The 15,396-nt window shown below is 42.0% G+C and overlaps 1 protein-coding gene across 2 annotated transcripts in view; it reads right to left on the bottom strand.

Annotated features, from left to right (window-relative positions):
• Positions 1-13,693, bottom strand: part of ccdc125 (coiled-coil domain containing 125) — a 32,607-nt gene extending 18,914 nt beyond the window's left edge. For both annotated transcript variants that reach the window (XR_015107832.1, XM_086169133.1), the window contains exons 1-7: positions 13,570-13,693; positions 12,745-12,920; positions 12,615-12,639; positions 12,136-12,385; positions 11,626-11,684; positions 11,470-11,556; positions 7,352-7,429 (exon numbers count right to left, since the gene is read on the bottom strand). Coding sequence is in view for 1 of the 2 variants with exons in the window: in XM_086169133.1 (XP_086025259.1) it covers positions 7,352-7,429; positions 11,470-11,556; positions 11,626-11,684; positions 12,136-12,385; positions 12,615-12,639; positions 12,745-12,746 (501 nt within the window). In the remaining variant the exon portion in view is untranslated. The remainder of the gene's footprint in view (positions 1-7,351; positions 7,430-11,469; positions 11,557-11,625; positions 11,685-12,135; positions 12,386-12,614; positions 12,640-12,744; positions 12,921-13,569) is intronic.
• Positions 13,694-15,396: the final 1,703 nt, after the last annotated feature.

Here is a 15,396-nt window from a genome sequence, read left to right as displayed (position 1 = left end):
GGCACCATGGCTAGGTCCGGTCATGACAGGGGTCGTTGGGCAAAGGGGAAGTCCAGGCACCACGGCTAGGTCCGGTTGTGACAGGGGTCGTTGGGCAAAGGGGAAGTCTAGGCACCACAGCTAGGTCCGGTCATGACAGGGGTCGTTGGGCAAAGGGGAAGTCCAGGCACCAAAGCTAGGTCCAGCCGTGATGGGGTCATGGGGACCCACAAGGTCCAGGCTGTTGGGCAACCACAATCCCCCGGCACAAGGCAGAGCGGTGCCGCTGCCCTTTATAGGGATCTTGATTAGCAGCAGCTGGCCGCTGCTGCAGCTGGCACCGATTCTTAATTTGACTCAGCCGTGTCTCCTCTCGGCTACCAATCGTGACATAACCAGATCAAACCGGATCAGTTGAGGCCCAGGTTAACAACGTCCGCCATTGGTACCAATGACCTAGAGGGAACCAATGGAAACTGGGCTATTGTAGGTCAAAAAAGGAGAGGAGGAAGGCGTGTTAGGAAGCAGAGAGAGGAGGAAATGCAAGAATCTAGGATTAAGAATAAGGTTTCTTTGAATATTGGGACAATGACAGGAAAAGGTAGAGAGTTGGTTGACATGAAGCAGAGAAGGAAAGTGGATATACTGTGTGTCCAGGAGACCAGGTGGAAAGGTAGTAAGGCTAGAAGCTTAGGAGCAGGCTTTAAGTTGTATTATCATGGTACTGACAGGAAGAGAAATGGAGTAGGAGTTATCCTGAAGGTTTGTCAGGAAGGTTTGTTTGGAATGTTCTGGAGGTGAAAAGAATGTCAGATAGACTTATGAGTCTGAAACTGGAAAGTGAAGGTGTGGTGCTCAGTGTTATTATTGGCAATGCCCCACAGGTGGGATGTGAGTTTCAAAAGGAGGAGAAGTTCTGGAATGAGCTACATGAAGTGATGCAGAATATCCTCAGAGATGAGAGTGGTAATTGGAGCACACTTCAATGGGCATGTTGGTGAAGACAATCGAGGGGATGAAGAAGTGATGGGTGGATTTGTTATATAGGATAGGAACGCAGAGGGACAGATGGTGGTAGATTTTGCAAAAAGGATGGAAATGGCTGTAGTAAACACTTTTTTCCAGAAAAGACAGGAACATAGGGTAACTTAGAAGAGCAGAGGTAGGAGCACGCAGGCAGACTACATCTTGTATAGACGAGGTAACCTGAAAGAGATCAGTGACTGCAAAGTCGTGGCAGGTGAGAGTGTCGCCAGACAGCATAAGATGCTGGTTTGTTGGATGTCTCTGATAACAAGGAAGATCAAGAGGACAGGACAAAGGCAGAGCATGGGACAAAGTAGTGAAAGCTGAAAAGGGATGAGTTAAAAAAGGCTCTGGGTGGTCAGGCAGAGCTTCCAGATGATTGGACAACAACAGCTAGTGTTCTCAGGGAAACCGGTAGGAGAGCACTTGGTGTGTCATCTGGAAGGAACATAGATAAGGAGACTTAGTAGTGGAATGAAGATGTGCAGGAGTGTATACGGAAAAAGCGGTTAGCAAAGAAGTGAGATACTGAGAGGACTGAAGAGAACAGACAGGAGTACAGGGAGATACAACGTAAGGTAAAGATAGAGGTAGCGAAGGCAAAACAAAGACCGTACAATGACCTGTATGCCCATTTGGACAGTAAGGAGGGAGAGAATGATCTATACAGGTTGATGAAAAACAGAGATAAAGATGGAAGGGATGTACAACAGGTCCAGGCGATTAAGGACAGAGAGGGAAACGTATTGACAGATGCAAGCAGAGTAAAGGGAAGATGGAAAGAGTACTTTGAAGAGCTGATGGGTGTGGAAAATGAAATAGAGGGAAGGGTAGAAGAGGTGACTACTGTAAACAACAAATTAGAAGAGATTAATAAAAATGAAGTGAGGAAGACATTGAAGAGTGGAAAGGCAGTCGGTCCTGATGTTTTACCTGTGGAGGTGTGTCTAGGAGAGGTAGCGGTAGAGTTTCTGACTAGATTATTCAGCAGGATAATCTTCTCACTCTTAGTGAGTTATGGAAAAGTTATGGGAACGACTAGTGGAAACTAGACTGAGAGCAGAAGTCAGCATTTGTGAACAGCAGTATGGCTTCATGCATAGAAAGAGTACTACGGATGCAGTATTTGCTTTGAGAATGCTAATAGAGAAGTACAGAGAAGGCCAGAGGGAGCTGCTTTGTGTTTTTGTAGACCTAGGAAAAGCATATGACAGGCTGCCCAGAGAGAGGCTCTAGTATTGTATGAGGAAATCTGGAGTGGCAGAGAAATATGTTAGACAGGAGTAGGACATGTATGCTAACTCTGAGACAGTGGTGCGGTGTGTTGTAGGGATAACAGAGAAGTTCAAGGAGAAGGTGGGACTGTCAGGGTTCACACCTGATCCCAATTGCAATCGGCGCCAGCTGCAGCAGATGCCGCTAATCAAGATCCCTATAAAGGGCAGCGGCACGCTCTGCCTGGTGCTGGGGGATTGTGGCTCTCAGATCACTGCAGAGCCCTGCCACGACCGGACGCAGTCGGCCGGGGTAACCTCTGTCCCCTCCCTCGTTACAACCGGACCCAGTCGGCTGGTGAAACCTCTGACCACGCCTGCAACCCGTCCTGGTGAGACCCAGCCTCTGCAGTCCCGTCTGCAACCCGTCCCGTCTGCAACCCGTCCTGGTGAGACCCAGCCTCTGCAGTCCCGCCTGCAACCCCTCCCGTCTGCAACCCGTCCTGCCATTTCAACGCAATAAAAGCGCTTTCAACCCATCCCTGCTCTGAAGTGTGGTTCCCTGCCCGAGTCCACCCCAGCGACACGTGACAGGGACTCCATCAGGGATAAGCTCTGAGCCCCTTCTTGTTTGCAGTGGTGATGGACAGATGAGGTTGGACAGGAATCTCCATGGACCATGATGTATGCAGATGAGATTGTGATCTGTAGTGAGAGCAGAAAACAGGTTGAGGAAAATCTAGATAGGTGGAGGTATGTGCTGGAAAGGAGAGGAAGGAATGTTAGTTGCAGCAAGACAGAGTATATGTGAGTGAATGAGAGGAACTCAGGTGGAATGGTGAGGCTACAGGGAGTGGAGATCAAGAAGTTGGACTGTTGACCCCAAGTATCTGAAATCCTCCAGAGCAACAAAGTGTGGAAAATAGTTGAAGAGACAGGTTTAAGCAAGTTGGAAGGGGTGGAGAAATGTGTCAGGGATACTACGCGATAGAAGACTATCGACCAGAATGAAAGGAAAGGTGTAAAAACAGTGGTGAGACCAGCAATGCTTTATGGCCTAGAAACAGTTCCAATGACAAAAAGACAGGAGGCAGAGCTAGAGGTTGCAGAGATGAAGATGCTAAGGTGTGCTTATGGAGTGACCAGGATGGATAGGATCAGTCTATCAGAGGAACAGTACATACAATGTTCCCTCTAAGCTGTGCAACTGTGTAATTGTGCACTGCTCACACACTCTCAGCGCACAAGAAAACCTATACAGCGCAGTGAGCGCACAATTTCATTTTCCATAATCATCATTAGATATAAACATATTTCTTTATCATTTTGCTGTGTAACTCATTGAGTGACATGTGTTGAGCCAATCATATGATACGATGCAATTACGCTATGCAGCCAAATACGGCATTGACAGTATTTGCGCACGTGCTCTGCCAATACACGCTATGTGACAATAATAACACTGTGGCGGAGTTAAGTGACGCTAATGCTAACCCCTAATCATGGGGAAACAAGCGGGCAGTGAATGTGATACATCCACTCACCAAACCAAAGTAAAAAAGAAATGCAGTTCTTTTAAGTTGGAATGGCTGTCGGAGTAAGTACAAATAGATGAACAAGCGGTGAAACTGGGTGAGAATTTTTTCTTTTTCGAGTGAGAGAATTCTGCTCTGCAAAACATGCAGCGAAGCTAAAGTAGTAAGCATATTTTCTGATGGAAAAATATGAACTAAATGGAAGCTACGATCCTAGGTGTGATACTTATGTGTGGCCACAGTGTACATCTAATGTTGCTAACAGTGGTCCTAAGTGTGCTCAGTGAGGTCTTTGGTATGCCTAGACATATGAAAAATAAGGGGAAAAATTGAGTACATGTTACGGTAGATGTTTTGGAGAGAAGGTCAGAGGAGCCAGACTGAGATGGTTGGGTCATGTACAGAGGAGGGCTTGTGAATATATTGGTAGACACATGCTGACATTGGAGCTGCCAGGCAGGAGGTCTCGAGGAAGATACCAAGGAGAAGATTTATAGACGTAGTGAGAGAGGATATAAGGGCAGTTGGTGTGAGAGAAGAGGATACAGAGAATAGGGTTAGATGGAGAAGGTTGATTTGCTGTGGCGACCACTGGAGGGAAAAGCCAAAAGGAGAAGATGAAGAATATTATTATTACCATTATATAGAGAGATTTTTTATCCATCCATCTTCTACCTCTTATCCCACACTCGAGGTTGTGGGGGTTCCTGGAGCCTGTCTCAGTTGTAATCGAACAAGAGGCACAGTACACCCAGGATTGGTCGCCAATCAATCGCAGTCACTCATTCGGGGCAATTTCCCCCAATTTTTTCCAATTAACCTGCTGCATGTTTTTGGACTGTGAGAGGAAACCGGAGAAAACCAACGCAGATATGGGGAGAACATGCAAGCTACAAACACAAAGATTCCCTTGTCAGAATCAAACCAGGGTCCTTTGTGCTGTGAGGCTGAAGCGCGAAGTACCAATTTCTGTGGTTTAATATAACATTGGAAAGCCTGATTAGTCATCTTTACACCTGGGTACAAATAGTATGAGTCATGCTTCATTGGAATGAGAAACAGCTTCATGTGTGGGTAGCGCCACCCAAATATGTGCCCAAATCCTCTGCAATTACTCTCCTGTTTGTATTCAGTGTATTCTTGTTTTGGTGTTACTTGGTGGATTAGAAAATTGCACTTTCCCTCAAAAAATGAGGAAAGAACAAAACATATTGGTCAATTTTACATTTTATGTCATGTGTATGTTTTATGTGTACGTGTTTATGTGTATGTAGGTCATTCTACAGTGGGGAGAACAAGTATTTGATACACTGCTGATTTTTCAGCTTTTCCCACCTGCAAAGTGTCACGACTCATCAGATCCCCAGGCAGGTGGCACAGCAATCAAGGCAGCTATCCCCTGCACCTGGTGAACACACCTCACCAGGAAACAATCCCACTAATTAGGCAAGAGTATATAAGGTGGACCCAAAGTTGCAGACATTGTCTGATCTCGTTGCTATGAGAAGTCTGCGTAGTCTTTTCCCTGATGTGTGTGCGACCTCCCGGTCTATCCACTTATTAAACCACCTGCGATTCTACGAACCTGTGTCTGTCCTCTTGGGAACCAACCGTAACACAAAGCACGTAGAGAGCTGTAATTTTTATCATAGGTATTGTTCAACTGTGAGTGACAGAATCTAAAACAAAATCCTGAAAAACACATTGTATGATTTTTAAGTAATAAATTTGCATTTTATTGCGTGACATAAGTATTTTATCACCTACCACCCAGTAAGAATTGCTGGTCTCACAGACCTATTAGTTGTCTTTTAAGAAGCCATCCTGTTCTCCACTCATTACCTGTATTAACTGCACAAGTTTGAACCCCTTAACTGTATAAAAGACACCTGTCCACACACTCAATCAAGAAACTCAAACTTCTCCACAATGGCCAAGACCAGAGAAGGACATCAGGGATAAAATTGTAGACCTGCACAAGCCTGAGATGGGCTACAGGACAATAGGCAACCAGCTTGGTGAGAAGGCAACAACTTTTGGCAAAATTATTTGAAAATGGAGGAAGTTTAAGATGATGGTCAATCTCCCTCTGTCTGTCTCCCTCTGTCCATGCAAGATCTCACCTCAATGGGCATCAATGATTGTGAGGAAGGTGACAGATCACCCCAGAAGTACATGGCTGGACCTGGTCCATGACTTTAAGAGAGCTGGGATCACAGTCTCAAAGAAAAGCATTAGTAATGCATGACGCCATCATGGATTAAAATCCTGCACCGCACTCAAGGTCTCACTGCTCAAGCCAGCACATATCCAGGCCGTCTGAAGTTTGCCAGTGACCATCTGGATGATCCAGATGAGGAATGGAAGAAGGTCATGTGGTCTGATGAAACAAAAATAGAGCTTTTTGGTCTAAACTCCACTCACTGTGTTTGGAGGAAGAAGGATGACTACAACCCCAAGAACACCATCCCAACCATGAAGCATGGAGGGGGAAACATCTTTCTTTGAGGATGATTTTCTGCAAAGGGGACAGGACAACTGCACCTTATTGAAGGGGGGATGGATGGGGCCATGTATCACAAGATCTTGGTCAACAACCTCCTTCCCTCAGTAACAGCCTCAAAGATGGGTCGTGGCCTGGTCTTCTAGCATGACAACGACCCAAAACATACAGTCAGGGCAACTAAGGAGTGGCTCCATAACAAGCATCTCAAGGTCCTTGGAGTGGCCCAGCCAGTCTCCAGACCTGAACCCAATAGAAAATCTTTGGAGGGAGCTGAAAGTCCATATTGCTCAGTGACTGCTCCGAAACCTAAAGGATCTGGAGAAGATCTGGATGGAGGAGTGGGCGAAAATCCCTGCTCCAGTGTGTGCAAACCTGGTCGAGAATACAGGAAACGTCTTATGTCTGTGATTGCCAACAAAGGTTTCTGTACCAAATATTAGGTCGTTTTTCTGATATCAAATACTTATGTCATCCAATAAAAAGCAAATTAACTACTAAAAAAAATCCTACAATGGGTTTTTCGGGATTTTTGTTTTAGATTCCGTCACTCATAGTTGTAGAGTACCTATGATAAAAATTACAGACCTCTACATGCTTTGTGGGAAAAGCTGAAAAATCAGCAGTGTATGTGGGATTGCCATTTGCTCCCGAATCACAGTAAGATGAATCACATCATTGAGATTTTCTTCGTTGATGACATATTCTGATTTGACACATTTTTGGCTGTTACATATATATGTATGTACAAGTGTATGAATAAAGAACCTACAAACCTACATTTTACATCAGTTAAAGATCATTTAAAATGACTTTTTGTTAACCCTAGTGTTCTCTATGCTGGATTCAAAAAATTATTTAATTCAGTATTTTTCACCTGGTTTTGATCTCCAGAGGGAAACTGATGTGGGAAACACACTGTAATGAGCTGTTACATGCAGATTTGCTCATTTTGCATATCTGTCTTCCCAAAAACTGGGAATGAGCAGTTGTACCTAATACCCCCCCAGGCGAGTGAGCAGGTCTTGTTGTTTAAAGAACATTGAAAACATACCACTCCTTTTTTAAAACAGCAACCACTGAAACTGGATTACCTTCTCCAGAGACTTTGCCCTCTCCTCACTTTTCTGCAGTAGTTTCTTGGTGTGGCTCGTAGCTTTGTCCAGGATGGCCTGTCACCAATAATCAGTCTTCAAATTATTTATAACAAATGTGTTACTGTCTTCTTGGGTTGAAAATATGATGACAGACAGACAGATATACAGATATGCATATATAGATAGAACAAACCTGGGAATTAGCAATAAATAACTCTGAATAAATGAACTCTAAGTAGTAGAGATCATTAATATAATCTACCAATTGTTGTTACTGATGTTATTGTAGAGTACTTATTCACACACCTTGGTTATGCATTATATAGTAATCAGTTTAGAGATCCATTTCACAGTGGAGTAGACAACAACATAGTCCTTTTCAGAAATTGCCTTGGTGTTAATGATTGCAATTTCCTCAATGGCAACCCCATCCTTTATCTGCTGGACAGTTTCCAAAGACATCCCAAACAATAATGATGATAAATGTTGCTTTGAAACTCCTGAAGCTTTGGAAGATGTTGGCTTTCATCTGGGTTCCTGCTCAGTCTTACCACAGACACCATATATTTTATCTCTCCTGGGAAGTCCGACTGTGGCAAGGATAATTTGTCTTCTGAGAAATCCCTCCAACACAATAAATGTAATACCTTAAAAATATTCTGTTAAAGATTTTTTTAATTTTCGATAACATTCACTATGGAATGCAGCCTCAGGGCGGCACAGGGCGACCAGTCCCCCCTCCCCCCCCAATGGAAATTGGTTTCTGGGCAACTGTAGGTCAAAGATGGAGAGGAGAAAGGCGTGTTCGGAAGCAAAGAGAGAAGAGAAAAGGCAAGAGTCTGGGACTGAGAGTAGGGACTTTGAATATTGGGATGATGATAGGAGGATGGAAAGTGGACATACTGTGTGTCCAGGAGACCAGGTGGAAAGGTAGTAAGGCTGGAAGCTTAGGAGCAGGCTTTAAGTTGTACTATCATGGTACTGACAAGACGAGAAATGGAGTAGGAGTTATCTTGAAGGAGGAGTTTATTAGAGGTGAAAAGAGGTGGAGGTGATGGAGGTGAAAAGAATGTCAGATAGACTTATGAGTCTGAAATTGGAAATTAAAGGTAGGATGCTCAATGTTATTATTGGCTATGCCCCGCAGGTGGAATGTGAGTTTGAAGATAAGTTCTGGAATGAACTAGATGAAGTGATGTAGAATGTCCCCAGAATGAGAGAGTGGTATTTGGTGCATACTTCAATGGGTATGTTGGTGCAGGCAATAGAGGGGATGAAGAAGTGATGGGCAGATTTGGTATATAAGATAGGAATGCAGAGGGACAAATGGTGGTAGATTTTGAGAAAAAAAGATGAAATTGGCTGTAGTGAACACTTTTTTCCAGAAAAAACAGGAACATAGGGTAACTTAAAAGAGCGGAGGTAGGAGCACGCAGGTAGACTACATCTTGTATAGACCAGGTAACCTGAAAGAGATTAGTGACTGCAAAGTGGTTGTAGGTGAGAGTGTAGCCATACAGCAAAGGATGCTGGTTTGTAGGATGACTCTGGTAACAAGGAAGATCAATCAAGAGGACAAAGGCAGAGCATGGGACAAAGTAGTGGAAGCTGAAAAGGGAGGAGTGTTGTATGGTTTTCAGGGAGGAGTTGACAAAGGCTCTAGGTGGTCAGGAAGAGCTTCCAAGTGAGAACAGACAGGAGTACAGGGAGATACAACGTAAGGTAAAGATAGAGGTAGCAAAGGCAAAACTAAGGGCGTGTAACAACCTGTAGGTTAGGTTGGAGTTATCTTCTCACTCTTAGAGAGTGAGACAGGTTCAAGCAGGTTGGGATGGAAGGAGAAAAGTGTCAGGGGTACTATGCGATAGAAGAACCAGCCAGAATTCAGCCAGAATGAACGTAAAGGTGTACAAGACAGTGGTGAGACCAGTGATGCTGTATGCCCTTGAAACAGTTCCAATTACCAAAAAATAGGAGGTAGAGCTAGAGGTTGCAGAGATGAACACGCTATGGTTCTCTTTGGGAGTGACCAAGATGGATAGGATCAGGAATGAGTCTATCAGAGGGACAGCTCATGTTAGATGTTTTAGAGAGAAGGTCAGAGAAGCCAGACTGAGATGGTTCGGTTATGTACAGAGGAGGGATAGGGAATGTATTAGTAGACGCATGCTGAAATTGGAGCTGCCTGGCAGGAGGTCTCGGGGAAGACCAAGGAGAAGATTTATGGACGTAGTGAGAGAGGATATGAAGGTAGTTGGTGTGAGAGAGGAGGACACAGAGAATAGGGTTAGATGGAGAAGGGTGATTCGCTGTGGCAACCCCTGAAGGCAAAAAATGAAAGGAGAAGAAGATGAAGAAGTAGAAGAGGAAGATGACTTTCACTATGGCTTAGAAAAGACCCTATCACCTTATGAACAAAATGTGAGATCTCCTGGAAAAGCTCAAGCATAACTTCCCTCTCACCCATCTCTTTTTGTGGCTCTTGCCAGCACCTCAATCACTGACTGGTCATGGAGGCTGACATGATTTTCATGGCACCTTAACCCTTTGACATGATGGCCCCTGCAGTTATCGCCCTCTATGTAGTGGTGTCCTCGTTGGTCCATGCCTATTATCATAGCTCTGTCGGGGTATAGCCATCACTGCCGCAGAGATAGGTTAGTCCCCATAGTGATGTTTCACCCCTCATCTGAGAGGCTTCTTCAGTTCGGTTATGAATTCCTAAGAATTTACTTTGGTACAATGATAATCTAGAGGACTGGGACTCAGTAGTGGCCATGGATGTCGGCAAAGTTCTGTTCATCTCTGATACAATATCTGGGTGGCGTTTCTGTGGATCACCTCAAGCCTGCTCCCCTGGAATTGGATAGACCAGTGGGGTCACCCAGCCCCATAATGAGGACACCCTCCGATCCTATCCTATCCATACCACCCTGAATACGCCTGAACTCGTCTGACCTTGGAAGGTAAGCAACGTTGGGCATGTTTAGTACTTGGGTGGGAGACCACATGGGAATACCAGGTGCTGTCAGCTATGGGGGTGGTGTGGTTCAGGAGGTAGAGCAATAGCCTTTGGAACTAAACAGTCCTTGTTTGATTCCGGGCTCCTCCTAGTGTGCTGACCCCTAACTGCTACCCTGGTGCTGATGGATGGCAGCCAACTGCTTATGGTTCATTCATGATGGGTTAAATGCTGTGAACGAATTTCCCACCAATAAGATATTATTATTATTATTATTATTTGGAGCATGACTCCAAGTGAAACGCTTAGTGTTTTCTTGCCCTTTGCACCACCTTCACACCATGGTGCACCCAGGACATCATGCTCAGGTGTCTCAAGTTTGTCTCCTGTGCAGCAAAGTCATTTGGACTGACTCATTCTCTCACCCCTTCACTAAGTTTGATGTTTTAATTTTTTTAATTTAATTGTCTTCTAATTGTCTCTGGTTATATTAATATTCATATGTATTGATACGATAACTGTTACGCTGCTGTGACAAAAGAATTTCCCCTATGGGTGGGTAATTATGTATATATGTATATATGTATATGTATATATACATATATATGTATATTCACATATACGATATGATGTGTGTGTGTGTGTGTGTGTATATATATACTGTATATAATTCAACATATGTTGTGACTGATTGAAGTAACAGGTTAATCTATTTAGAGGTGCCTTCCTCAATAGATGGTTACAGAGCATGTCACCTGCAGCTAAAGAGTTGAGCAGCGTGAGAGTGTCAATTGGTTTTCTGAACGAATTAACAAATGACAAGCTGCTGTGTTTTAAGCATGAGAAATCGCCTGTTTGCTACAGATTGCAATACCCATAAAAATAAATCCTGACAAGGACAGAGAGTACATTAAGTGTTATTTTGTCGGTCCACATCCAAATGTTTCTGTATGAACATTATTTTGAAATTGCATACTGTTCCATGGGAAAGTTGGAAATCCATCAAAGATGGTTCAATTTCAAAAGATATTTTACATCTAAATGAGAAAACTAGAGACTACTTTATGCGGCATTGAAAGTTCTTTTCTTTTTTTCTCCAACAAGGAATACATGGGGAGTTGGGGGAGGGGAGTGAGCGAGTGTGTGTGTGCACCTTTCCCTGTAGGATCTTCAGAGCTTCATATTTGCCCTGCAGGTAATGATGAGTGACATCCAACTCGCATAGCAGGATGTTTATCATCTGTTGGAAAAATCATTATAACCATTTCCTAGTTTGGAATTTTCATGTTTCTGCTTCTTATCTGCCTACCTCACTTGCTTCGTGCAGTCTGTCTTTCAGCTGGCCTCTGGACATTTCATCAAGGGAGCCTAGTGGATCACATTATATATCAGAAAAGATTCAGTATTTTAAGAGGAATACAAAACAGTCATTTTTTTTTTTTTATTTGCATTGATTTACACTGGTTTGATTTATTTATTTTTTGACATTATCCGTCTTTCAAATCTTAAACCTCAAAAACGGCGTTCTTAGTAAAATGCCTTTTGCTGTTACGAAAAAAGCAGTATTAAAATTAAAATAGATTGCGTATTAATCACGTCAAAAATCAAAAATATACATGTGGAAGTATGCACAAAAGATCCAAAAAAGAAAATTCTCATAAAATTACTAAGCAGTTACAAAAAAAACACAGAAATAGTAATTTCTAAACTTTCAATAACCTTAATTCTAATATTTTTCTTATTGAAATATCAGGTAAATTGAATAACATAAGCAATTTAGCAATTTTAAATGAAGCCCTGGTACTGTCTCGGACCATACTTGGAGCTAGCTCCTTCCAGCAGGGTTTCTGTGTAGCCCCTGAAACCTTTAGTCTGGACGTCCAAGCCATCCCCTTTGAAAGTGTGTTGGAGCAGAGCAGCTCCGTGTCTGGCAGCAGAGTCATGGATGGCACAACATGTCCTCTTGCTCTACTGCAGAAGCCTGGAGCAGCTACTACCCTCATCCCATCACCCAGATCGCCATCTACCATGTCATCATGTGGGCCATTGGTATCACTAAAGTCCTGCATCTGAAAAAGTAGGGACTTAGCTACCATTAGTCGTACGGGTCTGTGTATCACCCATACCACTTTGTATAGGTAATAGATTTTACAAATTCATGTAAAGAAGCCTTTCGGCGAATGCTGACAATTTACATTGATATGTTCATTAATAAGCACCATGAATACATAAACAAATTTAAAATGTCAACATTTTGATAAAAGAGGTTAATCACATCTTATCAGATACAACACTTACCCTTCCACTGATCAGTCCCTCAGACCTATAATTTGATGACATATATCAGATATGTTGAAAACTAATCTGAAAATTGGAAAAAAAAAACAAAATAAAAAAACACAGAAATTGGAACATATTATGAACATACATATAGTAAGTCCGGACATTGTCGATTGATGTCTGTGGAGGTTCTCGGTCATCCAGGTCATGGTGAATTCTTGTCGAAATCTTCTGGTCTTGGCTACTGGACTTGAATTCTTTCACTTGACGACATTTCACCCCTCATCCGAGGGATTATGGTGACTTGACACAAGCCACCACAATCTAGACCCACCCAAAACCCTGGCAGTTATATTCGGAAACTCCCTATAGGTCATTAGAACTGAAGAAGCCTCTAGGATGAGGGGTGAAACGTCTTCAAGTGAAGACATTCAAGTTCAGTTGCAAAGAAAAGAAGTTTTCGACAAGAATTATGTATTTTGAGACAAGTTTCCTTCACAAAACAATGTCACAGTACATATTATCAAATACAATTCAAAATGACCAGACACAGGCTGTTTTGTAGGCTTAATTGTTGCAAGTTCAAAAGTTAAACAAAGTGACTTTTTTTGAAATGTGTGCTTAAATTCTTTGTGTTGTTTATTTACTTATTCTTTTCAGTTTTAGCAGCTAGGTTATACCGGTAATTGTGGTTATTTTGTTGTTGTTTACTTTGTTCAAGAGAAAATTACATGCGTGAATGAGCACTTCATTACCAAATTCATTAAGAAATCGTTCACAGTATCCTCAGATCAATTATGCTAATGTTGTCAATAAGCTTGTACAAAAAAATTCAGAGAAAAAATGACACTGGAAAAATACAGTAAAAATAGTCAAACGGAACTTTGAGCTGCAAAAAGTGTGACTAGGGATAGTAAACTGTTAAAACACATGCTATGAATGTATGAGATTATTTCACAATATATTATCTTACCTTGTTTAAATGTCCCTGGGTTGTAGTCAGTTTTATTTCACCTGTAACTCCAACAAAACAACTTCCTTTATTGGATCAAGGATGTTACAGTGTCACCTACTGCAACACATACAACATGGAGACGCTTTCAACTTTAAATTTCAATTCTCTTCCTTGTACAGGTGTCGTCAACAATTGGCTGCATTAAGCTGCGAATGAAAACCCTCACTACCTCTGGTCTGGTCCTTCAAAATAAAAGTATCCGTCATTTTGAGTATGGTGTTTTTGTGGGAAGGTCGATGTCATGGATATAATCTGTCGGTGATTTCTGGCTGCAATTGAGCTCTTTCAAAGGAGGGAAGGTTTCAAATGGCTACGTGCAATTGTTGAGTAAATATTGGCTCAGAGGGTGTGTTGGTTCATGAAGGAGGAATAGACACATGCTCACATTAACATGCATTATTTATTTCAAAGGTTTACCAACTTTTACAAAATGTGTAATTTATGACAATGTCTATGCTGCATCAACAGTGAAAAGGAGAAAAAATAAATAAAAGATGAATGGGAAATACTCACTTTTTTAAGGCACCATAAAGGTATAGTCCACTCACAGCTGACAATAATAACATCAACTTGCCTGTAGTGCTACTTATCCATTATGATTATTTAGTTAAAGGCTGATGATTTTTGAAATTAAGGGTCTCCTGTGTAATACAATGTGTGCATCACTACAAACAAAAAAAAATGTTGACATTTGCAAAAACTCAAAATTACCTTCTCTTATGAGAGATCATTGCCCCATTACTCAGTTTTCTTATTATGAGCATTTTTTTCAAGTGAAAACTGCTTCTTATTTTACTGTTGGATACATAGGCCGGACCCAAAGACTGATATCAATTTCAGTAGAGTTGTTGCTATTGAGTTGTTGTTCTGTAATAATCAGTAATATTTAGCTACAACTAACACCAAAACACAAATGCTATCGAACTGCTTTTGCATAACAGGGAAAGTAGCATGATAAATGTGTAGATGGATAAACTGAACTATATACAATAGAATTGTGTGTGCACAGTATGTGGTGTGTGAGGTGTGGGATGGGGGGGCTGTCATCTGAAAGTTTCACCAGTACTAATAGTTACTTCTGATCTACACTCAGAAAACGGATTCCCATTCTGAACAGCTCAGCTTTAGCAGGGTGAACGGTCAAATCAAGGTAGTTAGGCACAAAATGTATTGAAAGTCCGATCAACCCTATAAGTCTAAATTTTGTTTGTCATTTACACTTCAATGGACTGTTTAAAAAATCCCTCAACAGTTGCTACCAGGCCAAATTCTCAGCTTAAAAAAGGAACGTGACATCTCAAAGATCAGGAAACTAGACCAGTTTTTCAAAATCTTGTCAAAAAAACAGGATTGATGTTCTACTCTAATTGAGAGCACAGTGCAAGAGATCAACTTACCAATATTTAGCTTAGAACAAATTGTGTTGGTCAATGGCACCAATTGCCTGCCACTCTCAAAATTACGTTCAACATTCCCTGGCAATCTTATTAGCATGTCCTGGCTTATTCATTTACATAATGCTTTGAAAACATTAAGACTTTGGAAGTTCAATACTACAACTACTTTCCTTACAAAACTGCTGGACTCAAAGAAATCTTGCTTTGTAAATTAAGCTCAAACCATATTTATTTGAAGTAGTTTGCTTGTTGCCTTTGTTTTTCCAAGAAGTGCCTTGGCAATAGATTTCTTACAGTTTTCTTTCTTTTATAAAGCGAAACCTCAATCTCCTGAGGAGTTGTGTGACTTTCCTGTTACCAGCAAATTGCTAAGCACATAGTTTCCAGC

Source organism: Fistularia commersonii, chromosome 22 (genome assembly GCF_037954325.1).
Source record: "Fistularia commersonii isolate RoL2024-O1a breed Wild chromosome 22, RoL_Fcom_v1.0, whole genome shotgun sequence".
NCBI classification, from domain to species: domain Eukaryota; kingdom Metazoa; phylum Chordata; class Actinopteri; order Syngnathiformes; family Fistulariidae; genus Fistularia; species Fistularia commersonii.
This window is presented reverse-complemented; position numbering and strand designations above follow the sequence as displayed.